Genomic DNA, 22,271 nt, shown 5'->3' on the forward strand with positions numbered 1-22,271 from the left:
CTCTTCGACTGTGATGGGAAAATATTAATATTAAATATTTTTAAAAAATTTTAATATTAAATATTTTTTAAACATTTTAAAAATATATATATATATAAAATAAATTCGAGTCTCAACTGCAACACATATCATAAACGATACTATGTACAATAATAATGCTACATCAATTTCGCGCTGTTGAGATTAATGAAAGGTAACAATCGCTGATAAATTATATTTTGTGAAAATTGAATATCGGGAGAATGTTACGTTATCTATGCGGGTATAACACCTAAGCTGCCCAATGCGCCGAATACCGCGGTGTCTCGTCAGGATTACAGCGCGAGGCGCGGATTCAGAGGGAACCAAGAACGTAATTTCGGAGGTAGCCGTGACCGCGGTCATCGGTTGGCGGTTCGCCTACGTAATACGTACTACGTATAAGTGGTAGGTAGAGGTATGCGCAAACGGCAAACAAGAAGTAGCTACCGGCTGCTTCCACAGGTGGTCGGGTCACGAACTGACCCCACTCCTCTCGGCCTACCTCTCCCTCCCTCTCTCTTCCTCTCTATCACTCTCTCTTTCTCTCCCTTACTTTGGTCTATTCTTTTTTTCTCTTTCCTATTTCTTTTCTATCTATCGCATCTTTGCAGTTTCTTGGACAGCAGTCTATCTTTTTCTAGATTGCTTCTTCTATACTTTTCTCTTTTTTCTCCGTTCTTATCTCAACGTTGTCGTTTGTTTTTCATTCTGCTCTTTTCTTTGTCCTTTTTTCTTTCCTTCTCTCTGTCCCTCCGTCTTTCTCTTATCTACTTTTCTCTTTGTCGAAGCTCACCCGACTACCGCTTGACCCATAGCACGTTAAGTTAGGTGTGTAGGTACGTAATAGGTCGAGTGAACCATCGAAGGAAGGAGAAGATGACGTCATGACTAACATTCGTAACGCTGACGTAGCGTAAAATCTTTCCAACATTTCAACTGGTTTATATTAAGCTACAAATAAAGCAAGCCCTAATTTTCTCTTTCTTAGAAAATATGCCCAAAAGCGTTCGTAAACGTGTCAGCTAAAAATGAAACAACGCATCGTGTGTTATGTACATAGTATACTAGTATACATATTTTTAAATAATCCAGAAAAAAAACGAAAAAATCCAGAACGAAAAAATATTTTATTGAAAAAGACATCAACTATAAAATTGTGACAATATTATGTTTCCATCATATATATACTGTTTCACTTATTTAAGATATATAGAAAAATACATTTACATTTTTCTCACACTAGATATTTCCTCGGACACGATAATTCTATTTTGAAAAAAATCTGCACGTCGGTCTACCATAGTTTTCGCATGACCCAATTTCAGTTATCTATTAGATAAAAGTTATCTTCGTACAATACATTGCCTCTGTGAGTCAGCCGCGTTTAGTATTTATGATCGCGAAATAGCCACGAAGCTATATCGCGTTGGAACGAGTTGCGTATACGTGAAGTGGTCTGGCAAACCTCACGAGGAAGTCAAGGCCGTATTATGTATCAAAGTCCCAAATATATTCTGTATCGCATTGGAAGATGTAAGAACGATTCGTCAAAGATCATACGATACACTTGGTAAAATATACAACGGAAAAATTGTTTGGAAATTTTTCTCGCTAAATTTATAAATAACATAAATTTTATTTTAAATCAAATTTTATTCAAATTTTATCAATTTAACATTGCAATAATTATTTTCGCATATTTATGATTTATACAAATTAAATTATTACGATTTCAATTTTCGAATTGCTGACATGTGTGAATAAAATCCTGTAATATTTTAAAAATTACGTAAAGGCTGTCTTTATATAAAAAAAACTACTATAACATTTGTATAATATACGTCTCTTAACGTATGACACAGCAAAAATTTTAGCTGAAAGAAAAAGATGGTGATGATTTTCAACTTAATTACATATTGGTAATTTTAAAATTTAATAGAAAGAAAAAAATTAAATATATATTTTAGTACCAACAAAAATTTAATTTGATATACTTAATTACTGAAATATTTAATTTATTAGTAATTGACAAGTTGCGACAAACGAATCGATTTGTTGCCGAGAGAGAATAACTCCAAATTTACAAATAACTCTCAAATATATGTATCGTTAATGTCAATATTACAAATATAGTCCACGAATGAAGAATCTATGAAAAATAAACTTATGCAATCATTATTATATTCTATTGAACTTTAAAATTGATAATAAAAGATTATAGAGAGAGAAAGAGAGGCAGAGAGAGAGAGAGAGAGAGAGAGAGAGAGAGAGAGAGAGAGAGAGAGAGAGAGAGAGAGAGAGAGAGAGAGAGATGCAAATATAAAAGTTGAACATATATTCACTTGTCTACCTATGAATAATTAATTAAACAAGAAATACTTGACAAATATTACCGTAAAATGAAATAATCAGAGGAGAGGAAGTATTTTATTAGGGTGCGTCCGCAAAAAAAGCAACGCGGAAAATACATTCGCGGATTACTAATCCGTAGTTGTTTATTCAATTCCATCAACGGCAGTGCAAACGCACCGCCGATGTCCGCGGAAAACCGTTTCCGACCGGTCCGCGCGCGCGCGCGCGCGCATCCGGATTCCAAAGTCCGCAGCAAGAGAGAACCGGGTTGCGCCGCTCGGTCGCTCGGTTGCCTTCAGTCGTAGGATGCTGAAGGCACTGCGGTTGCCATGGCGACCCACCACCACCGCAGCCCGATGTAATTATTTGAAAAACGCCCGCCGCAGCCCCATCCTGCCGCCCACCACCCCCTGGAGGGTGGGTAGGGGGGAGGGGTTACACCGAGTACAGCGCGATGCAAAAGTTGCAGGGTGGACTTCTGCATCGATGCGTCGAGATATGATCAATGTCATCGTCCCCTTCCCACGATCGAGGTCGCGTCAACAAGTACATTCGAGATGCGAAAAGATTTCCGACAAAGAGGGATATATCCGTCGAGCCTTGACAATCTCGCGAGCCTATCAATCTTGGTTGCAACACGCGCATCGGGAGTAACCGGAGCGATCGCGCCGTAAGAATCTTTTTTATCGCACAAAGCAGCGTCGGGCAACGACTTCCGGATTTTGTCGCGGACTGTACAATAAATATGCGGGCTTCCGCTTCGTAAATTGGTTCGCTCGAAATAATTAAATGCGAAATTTCCCGCCGCTTTTTGAGATAGCGAAATTTTATTCGCGAATTTTTTGCGATCTCCGCGGGAGATCCGTCGAGAGTAGCGACTATTTTCGGGCGAAAATTCAACTCGCGGGGATTCGGTCGCGAGATCCACAATGTGGCAATCCGTAAATCCGCGTATCACGCCCGTATTCGATTCTGAATTTTTCGGCCAATTTTCCCGGCGATCGGTTCAGCGGTTTAACTGCGGCGTATGCACGCACATACGCTCGTACGTTTCGGATTCTGGCCTTTTCCGGTAGATATGTGATTGGAATGTGACGAACTGAATCCACTCGATGATTATTACGCAATGGCGTTCTTCGATTTAGCAATTTTAACCTTCATAAATATATATATATATATATATATATATATATATATATGCATATATAGTATATGCGTATATAATATAATATATAATACGTGTATCGTAATATATATAAATTCGTTATATCTGTAATTAATGGTAATGGTATTAAAACAATCGTTATATATCTACCCATACGCAATTACAATTACCGCCCATGTAACATACGGAATTTAATGATTCAACAATCTATATTTTCTTTGAATTCTTATTCGTTTACAGAAAAAAAAAGTTTTACTTTTTTCGTTTTAATCATTTATTAAAACATCCCATTTTACCTTCTCGGCCAAGAAGCAATTTTTAGACATGTAGTCTCAAATTTAAAAATTCGAGAAGGGATAAAAGGAACTCGATAGAATTTTCCAAATCATCGAATAGTGTTTAATTGTAGAGAGAAAATTCATAGAGCAAAAAGTACGCGGAAAACATACGTAGAATGATAAATATTTGTTGTATTAATGATAAATATTGCTTCTGAAAAAAACGCGGAAAATAAAATAAAATTCTGACAAGTTTTTCTAAAAGTGTAATAGGCCAAAAGGTATTTTCCAAATTTGGCTCTAAATTACACAACTATCTACAAAAGACGCGTCGACTTCTGAGTCGGAATGTACCCATAACCCTTTGCCACCCCTCTTCCCTGGTGTCTACGTATCTGAATGCTCAAGGGTGTACATAACACGGTAGAGTCGGAGTGTGGGTCAAAAATCGCGCAAAGCGCGCGAGAGTAAACTTCCTGTACCGAGGTGGCTCTCGCCCGCGCTTGGCCACCTCGTCAAGCACCACGTAGGACGAGTATAGGTGCGACCTGCTAAAAATTATAATTAGAATTATGCGTCCTCGGCCTGAGTCGCCGCTGCGCGGACAACCCTCTTGCTCAGCGAAAAGGACCGTGACCCCGCTTTATTTATACCCCGACTTTCCAAGGTGCGTTATTGTTGGATGAGGAAAGAAAAGTATGCCCTCGATTAAACTCCTTTTAAGTAATATCAGCATAAATGCATTTTAATGCTGAACATTTTCTATCAAATATTTCGGTAAATTATAAGATGTAGGAAAACATTTCAAACTATTCGTAAATATTAAATGATAATTTGCCTTAAATGATTATGTTTGTAGTCTACAAACTATATTTAATTATTACCAATGGAAAGATTTTGAAAATAATTTTATATGTTAAATAATAGGTAAAAAGATGTAGTGTGGAACTCTCTCTCTCTAATAGAGGGCAACATCAAAGTGGAACGAATCGATCGACAATCGAAAAATACGTTTTCCCGCATATTTCGCGACCTATCTTGAGGAAGGCTATGTCGATTCACACGGTGGAGAAAGGAACGGAGAAGGTGAGCCGAGAAGATGAAGGTGAAGGAGAAGGAGACGCAAGACGAAGAAAGAGAGAGAGAGAGAGAGAGGTCTGTGGCGATGCTCACTTGTTGCTCGCTCGACTAATTGCCAAGTAATTGGCCCCGTACCCCCGCTCGTATAAAGTTTGCTTCATTGTCTTTAATAACGTCGTGACCTGCGCTAATGGCTCACGTCGCATTCGTCGGAAGAGGGAGACCTACGGGCACTCGATGAACAGAATCAGAAAGCCTCGCGAATCGGAGATGTTCGAAGAATTGGAAAACCGATGAAACGTGCATAACAATTCATTAAGCGCTGTTCTTAAATACATATAATGTGAGTCGCAAAAAGCTATAACGAAGGTTCGCGTATAAAGAGGGATGCGTGCGAGTTTCCACGTAAACTTTTTGATTTTTGAATCACGCAGGAAACGCGTTTGTCATTGTCGTTTACTCCCATCTGTTCTCTTTCTCCCTCGAGATCATCCCCTCGACCGATCTGACACGCAATTAGCACAAACACTATCATATTTGCGTCATATGAAAAACTATTAAGATAATTTCTTCACACATATCCGTTCCTTCCGCAAGAAGGAAAAAAATATGACATTTTTTTATCTAAAAGTAAAATCTCTTTGTCGTAAATTTTTGTCAGACAAACATATTTTCCCCATCAAAGTATCTAACTGAACATTTTTCGTTCAAAACATTAAAAATCTTGCTTTTTCTCGAATTAAGCGATATAGTCATTAATTAAAAAACTTACTCGTTATTTTTTTCATTTTTTATGATTGTATTTCTAAATTTGTCAATTCCGAACTCATCAATGAATTTATTTCTTCTTGTTGTAATAAAAGTATAAATAAAAAATAAAAACAAATTAATGGTAGAAAAATCACAACTTGTTATATTCACGGATTCGATGCATATTATTGTCACGCGCCAACAAATTCAATGTACAATTGCCAATTAAAAAGAAAATCTTCAAGAGTAAAAATTGATAGAAACTTTAAAGATATAGAGATATAGACAACAATTGGCATATGTTACGAAGACATTGCATCGTAAAATCCTTTACGTGAAAGTTTTCAGCTATTACAATTCGTCTTTCTTAATACGATAACAAATTATTAAAGATTGTGACAATCGATAAGAAAATTTCGAAAAAATGACTATTGCATACTTGATACTTGATTGCAGTCACCCACAATCTGTGCTGTATATTACGAATTATCAGATAGAATGGGGAAATTTTTAAGCGAGCGAGTAATTTCTCGTGAAAGGCGCGGCAATTAAAGCGAGTAGCCTGCATTTTTTTCAGAGTTACCGGAACAAATCGCACTAGAAAATTACAGTGGAAGGAAAGCGCACATTACTTAGATATATTAATAATTTATAATTATATCATTAGTTTTTCTCATTATTATTTAATATTTAGTATATGTCCATTATTATCATCGGTTTCTCTATTCTATATCCATGCTGGCATGTCCCTTATCGATAATAATTAAACGTAAAGAAATTTTTTTTACATAAATTAATAACTGAAAAAATATTTAATACACAATAAGATAGAAATCGCTAGACACAACAAAAAAGTTCCAGCGATGAAAAAGTTTGCATATAAAAATGATAAAGATGTAAGCCGTTTGCACTTGTTACAATGCGTACTTGACATTTCCTTTCAATTATAACGAAAAAAAATGTTCTTATGGAATAAATGGATCGGAATAAACGATTGAAAAAGAAACGCAATTCAGGTATGCGTAAGTTTTTATCATACGAATACCTAGAAGATAACGGACGTAACGAGATACACATGTCGCACAGCGAGATACCTTAATGTACCGCGTGCGGAAGTAAGAAGCTTGGGCGCAGCATCCGCGTGCTCCAAGAACCGGGGGACAATTCGTGCGTGACTAGATGTCTGATTGTGCGCGGAGTTGCGCAAAGTGTAACTCATGCCTCGACCGATATAAGGGGGAAAGATAGGAGAATCTATTTTGATATGAGTATGATTATAGACGTATATTATAGATATCACGATGTGGCCGATCACTTTTTGACATATTGACATTATGATTTGATTAGAATCAATCGTGAAATCTTGTTTTGAAAGTAAAAGAGCCAAAAAAAAAAAAAAAGTAAGATTTGATTGAATAAAATTCACATCAAATGATAAAGAAAGTAAAAAGGAGATGTTAATAATAATTTATTTTTAATTAGCATATACTTGTAAAGTATTTAAAAAAATGAGATTTTCTCTACACAAAATGATCAATTATAAATATTATGAATTACGAATTATTCTCTCTCTCTCTTTATGTGGTTAAAATTGAAGTGATTGAATTGTTTTTTAATTATTCTTTAAATGTATGTGTGTATAAATATAACACATGCTATTTCAAATTCAAATATATTTAAATGGAAATAGCGATATAATGAACGTTATCTTTTCTTCTTTCACCATTTTCGCTATTAAAATGTGTAATGAACATTTTCTTTTCATCATTTTCTGTATTATTAAGAAAACCATTTTTTTCTTACTCTTATCAAAAGAAGGTATATTATTATCACAATTTTTTTGCGTAATTTTAATCATGCATCATATCTAACATACGGAAATATAAATCGTTAATTAGACCTTTAACGTATCATTGCATCGCGGAAAAAATTTAGAGAGAGAGATCTTCGGAAATAAAACATTTTATAATAAACAATAAATTACGATGGCTTCTACTCTTTTCGCGGTCGTTTTAACGAGGCTTTTCGAGACAGATTGGCGTCAGCATCTGTTAATTTTCTTTAAGATGTACAAAGAATGCTCGACATATATACAAATGTGCATGCTCTACACGCCTTTGGTTTTTTAATTTTCAAATAAAGCGATTAATCTCTTTTTTAGAAAAAAAAAGCGTTAAAGTAATTGACAGCGTAACAGCGAGCAATGTATAAAATTAAATTTCTTTAACTTATAATTCTTCTAATTTAATAAATATATAGATCTGAATTTTCAACTGCTTAAATACGCGCGATTACAGTTAACAATTTAAATAACTAAATATCGAAAACTTTAAAATTCAAAATTAAATTAAAACTCAAAATCCGAAGTATTTGAATTTTTCGACTATCCTAAAATTCTTGCTATTATACATATAAATTAAGAAACTACTTTTTATCATAATACAGGATAAAATAGAAAATTGGCAATTTTAAACTGAAAGAAATAGGTTTCTCCCTCAGTACTTTTATCACTCTATTTTATAACAAGAAAATATTGCTGTACAGTGTAAAGTGAAAAAGGTACTGAATTAAGTATCTTTCTCCCAATTGTTTATTTACGATTTTATCCCTTAGAAGGAATGCTTGACCTGTGTAAATATGTCATTGGGCGAAACTGGCAGCTTTGAACAGTTGAAATATTATAGCTTCGGAAACAAAACCAAAACCGCGCACTATTGCGAAATACGGCGTCCCTCGAAATACAACAAATGAATTGAAACGTGTTTTTGAAAATTGCCGCAGACCTCGACGAGAGCCGCAAGTTTTGCGCGCGAAATTTCCGCGATAAATCGTGACCATGTAAACGCGACAAAGCGGTCGACATTTTTCCAATTCCTGTAAATAAAGCTTCCCAACCAAAGTGGAAAAAAATCTGTGCTTTTCATTACAAACATTCGCTTCTAAACTCGAGCGATTCGTTTTGAGACGTTGAATGAGAGATGCATCAAATTAAAAGATTCACTACGTAGTCATATACATGCGTGTATATAAACGGAAAAAACGAAAGGAACATTTATGAAGGACATGGGAAACAAGACAGGGATGACGGGGGAAGGGGAGAGCAGGGTAGCAGACAGAGGAAACGACGGAGACGGAGAATTTCAGCGACGCGCCGGCTAGACGGCATCGTAAACTCTGGCGAAGAACTTTTGAATTTTAGTAAGAGGCGCTCCTCTTCTTTTCCCCTATCCCTCACTCTCCGATTCCGACCGGTGCCACTTGCCTCTCTCTCGCCTTTAGTCCTATAAATTAGGATTCCTCCTATATTCTTCCCCCTTTGCAACTGAGCTACCTACGCTCGTACACTAGCGCCGATTAGGGGAATACCGTAGTAGAGCTTCTATATCCATGGAGTATCCACTTCGCTGAGTTCCTCATCGGGGTTGGCAGAGGTCGCCAGGGGCAACAAAAAAAAAGGAGAGAAAAGGAAGGTGATCCCGAAGGGGTTCATCCCCCGAGTGACGATATAATGCACCCGGGTGCAAGAAGTCAATAATTTATCGTTAACACATAGCACTGATGTTTCGGGTAAATGTCGATCTTGTATAAAAAAAAAACAAAAAACGATACGATATCGATTAAAGACGCAAAATTGCTTTTAAATCAAAGATTAATAGCTTCATGATAAAATAACGCTGAGACATATTGCTGAGACAAGTAGCAATCAATTTTCGCGCTAAATAAATAATCGGAATCCTATTAAGACTTGGCTCGATATCGCCGAATCGTACAAACGATTCGACAAAAGGATCTAAAGTAATGAAACAAGAAAGCAAAACTCTTACATGTATACACAAACACACATCTACGTTTATTATTTATAATTTCCCGTCGGGACAAATTTATTTCGCAACAGTGCTTCGGGGAGTTGGAAACTCCGGCAAGTAGCATGACTGTTGTTACGGAGCTATGTTCGAGGGAAGGAACCTAGTTTTTTCGTCATTGCTCAACGCGCACTTAGCATAGAAATGTCCTTCCGGGTCATAGGTATTCAGATTTTCTATCTCTGGTACTCAACCTCTCTCTCCTTCGGGATACGCGAAGGGTGCTGTCTGTAGAGGGTGGCTCGAAAGGAACGGTGGAGCCAGGACGCGCGAAGCAGAGGGGAAGGTGAGCGGAACGCCGGGGGAAAGCAGAAAGGGGGCAGAGGGGAGTAAAGGAAAGGAAGGCGGCAGCCATAAAGAGCGAAAGAGAGAGAGAGAGAGAGAGAGAGAGAGAGAGAGAGAGAAAGGGGAAGGGGGAGAAGGGATAATTCCACGGCTAAATATCGGTAAAAATCAATACTATCTCTTTTCCTCGACGCACTGCCGTCGCAGCTAATAATGCACGCAGAGAACGCGAATCTAAAGAACAATCAATAAATCATTTCTCAACGATTTCTATGCATCGATCGCGAGCTATGCGCGCTCCTATCGCGAGAATTCCCTCATGCGAAATGCATTTCACGATAACGTCCTACATAGTCGGCGAAAACATTCGTCATCGGCGAAATTATGGAGGTAGAAATTTGCATTGCCATTGCAAGCAAAATGAGGGATTTCTCTAGATGCGTGCGCGCGCGATATTAATAAGTAATGTTACACGTTATTATTTTAAAAAACCTATCTTTATCCCATCCGAAATTACTCGACTCTAGTAATTCGAATACTATACGTGTTGTTTGAACAATTTCAGATGCATACAAGATAATCTTTATCAACTTTCTGTGTAACGCGACAGTTCGGGAGCTAGGAGTGATTTCAATGCAGCGAAGGAAGTTGGTAGTAAGCGGACGAATACCAATACGAATACAGTACAAACAAGTTGCTACCAAGGTAGCGAGGAAATACCCGCGTAAGAAGGGCGAGATATTCGAGCCAGGGGAAACAAGTTGCAGCCCGAGAAAATTATCAACCATAAATTCAAGGCAGGTCGAGACAGTGTCTGATACATGGCGCCTCGTTGCCATTTCCAAGTGCAATGCAACTTATATGCATTTTCTATGCAGCTGTATCTCTGCGACATTATAGTAATATTAATGATAGTAGTATCAAAAACATCACCACGCGACATATCGAAACATTTTATTACTTATATATCACTTTTAGTGATGCGATAAATCGTACTGAAAATTAGATTACTTTATAATACGGACAAGTGTGTTTTGATAATGATAGATATCTCATTAATTTTTGCAAGTGTTATTCTTATTTCTTATCTTGTCAATATTTTTCATTTTATCTTATATAACGATAAAATCGAATAATAATGTCCAGTTATACGCAAAAATATTGATATTATATTTTTTCACAAAGCAACATTATCGGATTTTTCTGTAGAACACGAACACAAGTTCGACTCGTCTTGTCAGAGAGATCCACTTCAAATCACAGTCCCCCTAGAATCTTACATTAAAATATCAAAGATTACGAATAGGAATCCATCAGGGAGTTATCTTTGCGTGAATCTCTTGAAAAATTAATTTTGCGCGATAAACATGTCGCGGGTGAATGTTTCTCCGGTCGTAAATTACATCTATCCAAACATGAAAAATATTTACATATCGCAGCAACGACTGATAATAACTCGATAAGAGAGGACTCGTGTCTCGTATTGCATTTTCTGCAAAAGATCAAGGGAGAAAGAGAAAATGAGAGAGAGAGCGGGGGGGGGATCGCTTTACGGAGCAATTTGAATTTTTGCTCATCGTTTTGTGAAATGCGGCGAAAGTAACGGCGTGGAACCGCTCGACCACGACCTGAGACAAACGAAACGGTAACGAAACGCTCGCTTGCCGGAGATCCCCGCGACGTTCCGAGGTATCCCTTTGCACGCGAAAGTGTAAACGGCGGTGGCGGATGCATGAGCGAGAGCTGCCTCGGCCCGAGACCGAGGGTCCGACCGACAGACCGACCGACCGACCAACCAACCAACCAACCAACCAACGCCTCCTCCTGCCGTCGCGCTGGTCCTTTCTGTCTCTCCTTCTTTCTCTCTTTCTCTCTCTCTCTCTTTTTCTATCACCAAAGGAAGAGTAAAAAGGAGAAGGAAACTCAAGTGGTTCTCAATAAATATCTTGTAGAAAAATAATCCTTCACCTATTCTCTACCTGATACCGAGAACTTTTTGGTACGAATATTGCAACAGTGCTGATTTTCAACTTCTTTCATATAATAATTAATATAATTACAATTAGACAGAAATTTGACAACGAAGAAAAATACAAATTATCTAAGATATTTAGAGAATAAGGATCTAGTAATTTGTTATATTATTACATTGTTCCTGATATAATATCGTTATAATGACTAGTCGTATTATAATATCAATTTTTAGTAATACATTACATATTTCGTGATTTTCTCTACATTTTGTTCGTATTAAAAAAATGAATATAGAACGATTGTAATATAATATATCATCGCATAATTATTGTAAGAATTCCTCTTTCGCGATAATGTTATTCGGTAGCGCAATAAAGGATATATAATTTTTTCCTCCGTTTTACACGCCGTAAAAAAAAAAAAGATACAGCGAGGCGGAAAAAGGGAGCGTTTTCGCGAGATTTGTGAAATTGCTGTAACTTTTGTGCTACCTTTAACACGCTCTAACTATCGATCCGAGCGTCACGTCACGACAATCGAGAGTCCTTCGTCCGCTGTGCATCTCGTTTCTCTGAAGGAATCAACAAAAGAACGGCACCCGAGCGTGCTAAAAGGCGAACAGCGTACAACGGAGAATGACAAATAATTTGCAGACAACAGTGCGGAGAGATATCGTGAAAAATTAAAACACTGGAAATATGAGAACCTCCGTTCACTCTTTTCCCCTCTCTTCCTCCCCTCCCCCTCCCCGTTCGCCTCCTTCATACCCCGACCCACCCTCCGTAACACGGGGTAGCTAGGAGGGTTTAGGGTGGAAGGGGGGGAGAGTAGAGAAGGGGAAGGGAGGTAGGTCGCGTACAACACTGTACAAAAGTCCGCGTCACCTCGCGCTGTACAATCCATGCCAAAACTTCACGTATACTTATTTTGTTTCGTCCTCGGACAATACGCCGGAGATACTTAAGGAGGGGGGGGGGGAAAGAAGAGGGAGAAACGCATTTTATCCCGGCTAATTTATCTTACTGCAATTTCTCCATTCCTTTCCGACCAAGTGCGTGTGTACGCTCTCTCGCAAAGAAGAGGGATAAGGAGGAAAGGGTTAACTTAAGTTGTGACAGGTGGACGATTATTCAACGTCCACAAAATTATATAGGGTTACCATATAATTTATGTAAGTTAATTAAGAGTGGACAGGAATTAAAATTCATGTTAGCGAGACTGAATCGCTCGACTTTGTCGTTTCAGTTTGATACGTTTTTTGCAATAGCGCGTCGCCGCGCCATCATCTCGACTACTTTATAATCTTCGCATATATCGCTAATTAGAATGATTAAAGGCAATCTAGCGTGTCTCCGAGATGCAGTGGAGCTGATTAACCCGTTGGAGCTGATTAATCCCGTATAGTTTAGCATTATTCGTTAATCGTTATTCGAATAATATTCGAATATTCAGAGTCCTATGCACCGCGAGGTGCTATAATAAATTCTTTCATTTAGTGCGCCAATGTCGATGTTCCTTAATGCGTTAATTTTCACTCTTAGAAAAACAAAATTCTGATAATTCACATTATTACTGTACGCTATTAAATCAATTTTACATCGTTATCGCCAATTTGAACGACTAGAAAGCCACAAATAAAATCAGTTATAAATTTGAGCAATCGTTGCAAAATTATGAAATCGGCAAAATTATTTCGAAAGAAATATTTTCTTAATTAATTAGCTTAATAAATTTCGCGTTTATCAAACGCACCTTTCCTTTCTGCTCAACGTCCGTTGAAAAAAGAATCGATAATTTTCGTTGCAAAAATTTTATTCGATACACGAGAGAATTATTTATCTCGCGACGCGATAATAGTACCACGGAATATTAATTTATATCAAAAGATTGGCAGATCATTTCGAGTACATTTTAGTCCGGAAAGAACAAACGGCATTTGACTCTCGTAATATTAATTTAGTAAATTAATATTACGAGAGAGTCAAATGTGTGTGCCGTTGGAAGGCCACGGGAAATGAATGCGTGCACCACCCACGTGACGCGCCTTCGCTAGCAAAACTTCCTTTTTAAGTTACGTTTATTCGCGGCTCACCTCGTTTCAACCCTCTCGGGAAAATAGAGGAGAGCTTATAGCATCGTTCGCTAATGATGTTGTTCTACTTCCCTCGCATTCTTCATCGATGTACTACCGAACACGATCCCTCAAAGTTGAGCTACATTTTCGGAGTGCGCCGATATCGAGTATCGTTATCGAATATATTAAAGCACGCACACATTTTATGAATATATTTTATGAATATATTCATAAAATGTCAAAGGTTATAAAATGTTACGTATCAATATACTATTTCACGACTATTTTACTCTTTTAAATGTCAAGCCAACTTCTTTTTCAAGTAATAACGCAAATGCTCAAGTTTTTTTGATTATCAAGTAAATATCAAGTTTTATTCTACGAAACTTTAGATAGAATCAAAGAACAAAACTTTGATACATTTATACTTTTAAAATTTTATGCGCAATTCTTCAACTTTCGACGTAAAGTTTCCATAATAAGTGATTCCGAGTTCTCCTCAAAATTCGCCATTAAAATGTAAAGATTTTTCAAAACATTGGATTATTCGTTATTACATTGAATGCGTCGGGATATAAATGTATATAAATTTGACGTTTCTCGGGCACAATTTTCGCCGACTGTTTACGATTTTCGCGACGCAAGGAAACGCGAAAAGTCGCGTTCCTTTAACGTTACTCGCGCATCACCGTCCGCATGTTTGACGCAATCGGTTCGGTGGTTTGCCGGAATTTAGAATATCCCTCACGCCGCGCGTTCGCACCCACACCTTGTGCACCTGCGGACACGTGCGACGCGCATACGCGCGCGAAATACACACATGAACGTGCGTGTCGCGCGTGTTAGGCGGGTATCGCGAGCGAATCCGTACATCGCGACCACGTTTCCACGGAACGTGTTCGTGCCTAAAAATCACCCCGATTTATAGCACGGTATTAGCCCGATACAACGCATGTATATGTGTACTGATAGCTATTAGACTCGTAACGGATTTTTTTCACCGATCCATCTCGCATTCCGGTTTCATCGCGCGCATCGTGAAAATTTCGAATAATACGTTCCGCCTCATTCGGCCGATCGAACCGGGTCGCGTAACAGTCCCAGACGCTTGTTACAAAACTATTCGAAAAACTGGTTTCTGCCGTTCGAGCGAGCAACCCCGCGTATGTTCCCCCCGTGTATGCGTGCGCGCGCGCGCGCGCGCGCCTAGTCGCTCGGGCTTCTATGGCGATTTGTGAACCGACGATTCGCAAAGTGCGTGATAAGTTAGTCGAGCATAGGAGCGCACGAACGACGACGGCAACAACAACGACTCGTTGCGAACGATTAAGATGGATCCCGAAGGGATAAGGGTAAACGTGCGAGCCTGCTCGAGCACAACTATCGGTAAGAATGCGGACCGACCGGAAAACGAGCAATAAATAACCCAGCTACCTGTGAACCACGTTATCTAGGAATGTCAACACACAGCGACATAAGCGATATAAGTGCACGCTATTCTCTCTTACCTCGCGTGTCATTGTCGAGCCATTATTTTATCTTCGCTTTATTTTTTTTTTTAAAGACGACGGTGTATCTATACCTAGAATCAGTTTTATAACGCAAGACGCACAAAATTTCTACCGGACTTTTCGATAAATATATCGATTAAATTTGAATTCCTTCTCGATTATATTTTTCAATTATGCGCGAGGATACATATCTTGTATGTATCAAAGTTTAAACATATATCAAGTTTTCAGACACTTTTACATATATATTTTTAGATTAATAATTTGTTTCGTTTTTCACGCGTCAATTTTCTCTATTTTGAGAATTAAAAAAAAATTTAATATGTTTAGAAAAATTAACCATGTATTTAAAAAAGTAATAAATAATAATCTGTAATTTAAATCTGAAGATATAAAAATGATACATCATTATACAATATTGTTCCTGTGTTAAGGCTCACGCTATTATATTATTAAATGTTTTTCGCATCTTCATTTTTTTACAAATTATTATTTACGCAAGATTTACAGATGTGATTTACAAATATGATATGTAAAATAGATTTTTCCAGTAAATGTATCGCGAATGCAAAAATATGCATTTGCGTTGATTTACCACGATAAAATATAGATTGCAAAGTTTAACGTTGATATTTCCTAAACAGTTTACATTCTCTAACCCAAAATTACTGCAAATCAGAATAATGGTAACTTTCACTGCGATTAATAATCATTAGTGTAACCGTTGCTGCGTGCAACTTTCTCTCAACAAATCGCGCTCCATTTCTCGGTGCATAAAATCTTTCCAAAGTTTTCTATATAATTAGAAAATGTGTCTTAATTGAAAATAATATATGTAACGCGTCCGCGAATATTTATAACGGACTTTATCGCATTCGCATGCACGGTAGAAGCAATATTTACACGTTATTGTTCTTGGTCCAACTTAATTGTTTGCTTCGATCTATAAACGCGCGAGTCGTGCGATCATCGGTTATCCAAACATAAACTGTACATGCAAAGTAAAGGCGAGTAAGGATTCTATATATCGATATCTATGAAACCGTTGCCGACGATTATGTAGAGAAAAACGCAAATATCTTCTCTACAAACATTATGTACCGCAATATTACGTATTTGATCGTGGCAATTAATTTACATCGGTCGGATATCGATATAGAGCAATTACTCGCTTCGTGGATTAAAAACGTGCGAGGAGTAATATTGGAGCGAAAACTCACCCCTGATCCAATCTATCGACAGGTCCGCCAGGTCCCATTATCGCTGGATGCCCCGGACCCATGGGTCCCGCCATAGGATGACCTCCCGGTCCGAATGGACTTCCAGGTGGTATGCCGTATTGCGGTCCTCCAAACGGTTGTCCGTGCGAGGGGAAGTGCGGATTACCGGCACCCGGTGGGACGAACGGTGGTCCCGAGGAGCCGGGTCGACCGACGAATTGCGGCGGCGCGCCAGAGGGCGAGCCGAACGGGCTGGGCCCGGGCCCGTTGTACGGCGGTCCGGCGTTATTCGGGGGTGGCGGAAAACCGGTGGAATTGGGCGGCGGTCCCGGACCGGGGGTCGAGGAGCCGCTCGGTGCAGGGGAGGCGGTGTATTGCGGCGTCGCCGAGCCAGGCGGTGGGCCTTGGTATGGCGGTGCACCGGCCGGACTGCCGGCGCTGCCGGGAAACGGACTCGGCCCTTGGAAGCCCGCATTACTGGATGGACCGCCCGTGCTGTTGTACGGACCCGAGCCAGGACCACCGCCCTGACCGACGGAATTGGGCGTAAAGGGCGATGCCTCTGAACCGGGCGGCGGGCCCTTCCAAGAGGCTGGCGTACCCGGATCCTCCAGCGTGGTGGTGGCTGCCAATGGCGTATTCAGGCGGCTACAGCCTGTAAAGAACAATTCATGTATAATTCTGTAGAAATTATCGACATTGTAAATGCTAAATATTATATTCCATATTGATTCATCGATGCAATTTTATAAAATCATTGGAAAGAAAACTCAAGATGTAAAAAGCAACAAAAGATTGTACTGCGCAAGATTGGAAAACACTTTCACTGTATATTCAATCGCAATATACACTATGGCATGTATAAAGAATTATAATAGACATGTATAAACATATATAAAGAATTATAACATGTAGACACGAATAAAGAATTGAAAATACATGTTAAGGATAGCATTGATAAATGAACTTGTTGGATTACAGTCTCAACGAACAAATACAAATTGGTCAGATTACTGCATTTATGATTAAAGACTCGCTAATGCTTCCAACAATCTTATTTGTATCGTATTTAAAACAAAAAGGATAACTGAAAGCAACTAGAATAAACTGTCGCACACATACATACGCAGAAGTCTTGCGTACTACATAAAGACTTGCATTTGAGGTATTGGTTGACAACTTGCTGCGTCAAAGGATGCATTCTATCTAAATAACAATGTAATACGCAAGTATACTATCATAGAGTACAATTTCTTTCCTACAGACTAAAGCGACGAATCGGATGACATATCAGTGGCACAATTTCACACATAAACGAGAATATATGCGAGAAAATCACCATTGTTTGTCCCATTGGCCTTCATTGTTTCGTCGTCACCCAGTTCATTCCATCTCACCGATCACCCGATACGCGGATAAACAATACGTAACTCGGACGCCGACGTTACAAACTCGTTTCCCGCGAACAACAATTCTTCGGATGGCGAAGCGCGACGCTCCGGGTCTCTGTACCGTTCGAGCTTTAAGGTTATGTGCCGGTACACCTAACCTACACGCAGGAGGCGAGACGCGCGACGTCCAGGTCCAGCGTCGGGCGGCTCGGGGCCAAGGCACAGCGATCGCCGGGCACGCTTCAGGAGTCCGTGGCGACGTCGACGGTTCGTCGCGACACCCCGCGCACGGTCGCGAGCTCGTCTCGATGCAGCGATAACGGCAACAACAACAAGGGCCTGTCGCGCGGCGGTCGCGTCGCCGGCATTTTTCCAACGATCGTCGATCCGCTGACGCTGACGCTGACACGCGTGTCGCCGACTCAGGACGCCTCGGCCGGCGCGCGTTCGTGTTTCGCTCGCGCATTCGCTCCCAGACGCGTGCACTGCTGCGACATGACGCTAGTAACCATTCATCCCCCGCGTCGTCACATTGCAGAAAAGTTCACGACGTTCCAAACACAAGCGACCCCGCGAGTGCGCCCGCCCGCGCGCGCACGCGCTCTCTCGCTCTCTCTCTCTCTCTCTCTTTCGTCCGCGAGAGCGAGAGAGAGAGGGAGAAAACGCCGGCGTTGTAGGCGCGAGAGAGAGAGAGGGCGAGTCGGACCGAGCGCGAATAAACACCACCGGAGTCAACAGACGAACTTTGCGGTCAGGAATGTAACTTGGAAGATGGCGCCAAACGCCATGACGACGTTCACGCGGCGATATACTCAACTAGCTTCGCACAGGTCGGAAAGACACCAAAATTCTCACTATTCCCTCATTCGCGATTCTTCGGAAAAATCGCCAACTACCGCGTCACTAGGGATCTCTGGACAAAATCGAGAGACGTCACAATCGCGAGAAAATCGTCGATGTCACTGTACCACGTCGACGACCATTATTCGTAAACACTCGCCGATTTCTGTCAGTCACGCGTCATCGCGGCGGCACTCGGGGAAATGCACGTACGCACGTGCGCCAGGAGCGTAACTAAGCCACGCACGCACCTCACCCCTGGCTGCTCCCTCGCGGACCACGTGTTCCGCCCTCCTTTCCTCTTTCTCGCTCTCCCTTCCTTCTTCCGTCGTTCCTCGCTTCTCGCCGCTCACGCCCGACTGTCAACTGGACTTTTTCCTCGCTCGCAGACGACAATCGCTATTCCACACGACAATGTCGAAGAGGGCTGCCATTTTTCCGCTATTTTACTCCGTTCTTGAAACGTCGACGATGCGGCGGTCGCGGACAGAGACGGAGGAGCCGCGGCGGATTGAAGCCTCGTCACGCTCGCGACGCGAGATGCACGCACCTCCCTCGAGGAGAAACCGTTCTTCCACCCCTTCTCCCGTCGTCTCGCTAACCCTTTCTCCGCCGCGTGGTTTGTTGTTTCGCGCGACCACCTCGCCGCCGGTCTCGCGCCGCACCGCGCCGCGCCGCACCGCACCGCGCCGCACCGCACCGTATCGCACTGCACCGCACCGCACCGCACCGCGCCCCGCCGCACCGCACCGCACCGCACCGCACCGCGCCGCGCCGCGCTGGCTCGCGTCACCGCCAGGCGTCGCGCCGACGTGCGTGTCTCCTCTCTGGCCAACGATCGCTACCCGCGATTATCGTCGCGAAAACGTCCGCGCTTTTTTCCGCACTGTCGTCGAATCGTCCGCCGCACACCTCGGTATCGATTGTGACTCGCGTGTCTCGTCGCACTTTGTAATTTCACGGCTGTCCCCTCGACGGAGCGGGCGGTCGCTCTTCTTTCGTGACGTCGATCCCTCGCGAGGAAAGACAAGTGTTTTCTTGTTTAATTGTGATAATTACTTTGCGAGAGAGAAACGACGCGGCTGAGTTTGCTCGTTGACGCGATTTATTCGAATTCGCGAAACGCGGTTATATCGCTCGGACGCGGTAATTTCCGATCGATTAAACAAGAGGAAACTTTGGCAACGCGGTGTCGCCTGTTGCATGCGAGCGACGCCGTGTATATACGCGTGACAGCGATGGTTACGCGTCCAAATTCGGCTCGAGCATGTTATCTAGCGAACCAATGTTGACAATCGCGACAAATATTTTGGGAGCGTCTTGCCACGAAAATCGGTAGTTTATTCATTTACGCTTTCAATCGCGAGAGCGATTCTCTCGTGACGCACTTTCACTCAAAGCACGCAGCGCGTAAGATTATCCCAATGTCCCGTTACACGTGCTTGCGGAAACGATTCCATGATCGCGAATCGCGAGCACGTTTCCGATGCAACTCGTCTATACGTCACTCGCGTCTGCCAGCGCAACGCCTATCTCGGAGCCGGGAGAGCGGAAAAACGTGGGGTGGGAATAAAAGAAAATAAAAAGGTTGTAAAGAGCGAGAGGGAAAGAGATAGCGCGGACGAGGTGGAGAGAGGGCAACGACGATCACTACTACGGGGATTCGCTCGCACCCCTCGGCGTTCCCCTCGCGTCTCCAGGGTGCCAACTACCCGCGTTAAATGGATACGAATCCCGCCGCGACGAAGACGTCAAAGACGATGAACGTGCGTGCGAGAAGCGGCCGAGAGCACGCTCCCCACGTGGAGCATCTCCCACGAACGCGTACGGCCCTGCGCGCCGAGAGAAAGCTGCACCCCCGACCGCAACGGGACTGCGCCGCGGTTCCCCTTTATCCCGTCGGCGTCGGCGTCGGCGTCGCCGTCGCCACCGCCGTCACCGCCGTCGCCGACCGTCGGCGACGCACAAAAAACGTTCGCACAGCCTCGCCCGGTACGCGCGTCAACCAAGCTTGACCGGTCCTAACTTCGTCGTCGTTGTCGTCGTTGTCGTCGTCGTCGTCGTCGTCGTCGTCGCCGACGGCACGAGATCCTGATCGACGCGCGACGTCAACGGGACGTCGCGTCGTTACCTGCCTGCCACGTGTAGTCGAGAGACTCGACGCGAACTTGCGTCGCCGGTCGGCGCATTTTTTTTCCTCGTTCGCTGTCGTTTCAAAGTCGCCCGTCGCGGGGGACTCGACACTCGCCGCCGGTTGACAGTGTCACCCTAAAAATCAATAAGGGGTTCACCCCCGGCCTTGCCCGCTCTCCTCCTCCTCCTCCTCTTTCTCCTCTGTACGACTCCTCTCCGCGTTTCTACTCGTTCTGCCTCTCTCGTTTCCTACCTACCTATCTACCTATCTACCTTCCTACGTATCTACCCCCTGTCTCAGGAACGTCGACAGCGGGGGTCGATGTTCACGAAGGCATATCGTTCCAGCGAACATGCAATGATGCGACGCTAATCGTCGAAATTTATAATCGCAAGGTGATGCTTCCTGCGCGCATTTCAATCGTCTTAGGAAATATACCTCGTTGTATCTCGAGAGGATAAAAGATTTGAAAATGTAACAATTTTCTCAGTCATTCCAAAGAGACTTAAATATTGCACGCGGATGATTTTGTAGAGACGCGATCGAATTAATTTAGCTTCCTATATTTATGAAAACGTAGAATATTTCAAATAAGTCATTTTTAGAGAATTTTACTCGAGAAAAAAATTACTTTAATATTCGTTAGAAAAACTTGTAAGATTCAAATGACGACGTACTTTCGTGTAACATTGCGGAAATTCAATGCTATAAATGCTACTGAAAAATTTAGTTCGCACGGTAGTTTGAGCAAAATTATCGAAAAACATGTAGAAACTTCCATATATGAGAGGAAATGCGTCCTCTTTTCTATGCGTGTGCGTGCGTTCACGTTCAGGCAACTGCCGCGTAGTCTCTTGCTCCTTTTGCGAGTTGTTAGTATAAAATACAAAACATTATATACGGATCTATCTGACTGTCTGGAAAATTTGGAGGAAAGAATTTTTCAGATCAGAGTTTGCAATGACTTTTCTGCAATTTGACAGTTGTAGAAAAATATACATGTCAAAGTGATTTTTTTTACAAAACAGACATTTAAAAATAATGAAAACGATTTGCATGGCTCTCTAAATAATCTAATGCAGTTTTTCATTCTTTTCAATACATATAACTAGCTGTTTTCCGCAAAAGACTAAGCTTTAATTAGATTTGAACCTACTTTTCTCGATAAATAATATCTCGATTTGTGGTTTTCGAATTTAAACTTTATTCGCCTTTGTGGAAAAAAAATACGGAAATTTGAATCGCAGTTTGATGGTCATTCGCTATTCCTAATGCGATTCTTTCCTTTCATCTCCAAATACTGTAACTTTATTGCAAACTTAATCAATATACG

General features: G+C 41.4%; 1 protein-coding gene across 3 annotated transcripts in view; it reads right to left on the bottom strand.

The window, feature by feature from the left end:
* Positions 1 to 22,271, bottom strand: part of LOC105259182 (LIM domain-binding protein 2) — a 142,026-nt gene that overhangs the window by 116,527 nt on the left and 3,228 nt on the right. For 2 of the 3 annotated variants that reach the window (XM_011270951.2, XM_025408588.1), the window contains exons 1-2: positions 17,913 to 19,436; positions 16,574 to 17,228 (exon numbers count right to left, since the gene is read on the bottom strand). In XM_011270951.2, coding sequence (XP_011269253.2) covers positions 16,574 to 17,228; positions 17,913 to 17,937 — 680 coding nt within the window. In that variant the 5' untranslated portion in view covers positions 17,938 to 19,436. Of the gene's footprint in view, positions 1 to 16,573; positions 17,229 to 17,912; positions 19,437 to 22,271 lie in introns of those variants that run through there. The other variant, XM_025408595.1, reaches the window with a different exon arrangement.

This window comes from Camponotus floridanus, unplaced genomic scaffold, assembly GCF_003227725.1.
Source record: "Camponotus floridanus strain SB8 unplaced genomic scaffold, Cflo_v7.5 scaffold1, whole genome shotgun sequence".
In the NCBI taxonomy this organism is placed as follows: domain Eukaryota; kingdom Metazoa; phylum Arthropoda; class Insecta; order Hymenoptera; family Formicidae; genus Camponotus; species Camponotus floridanus.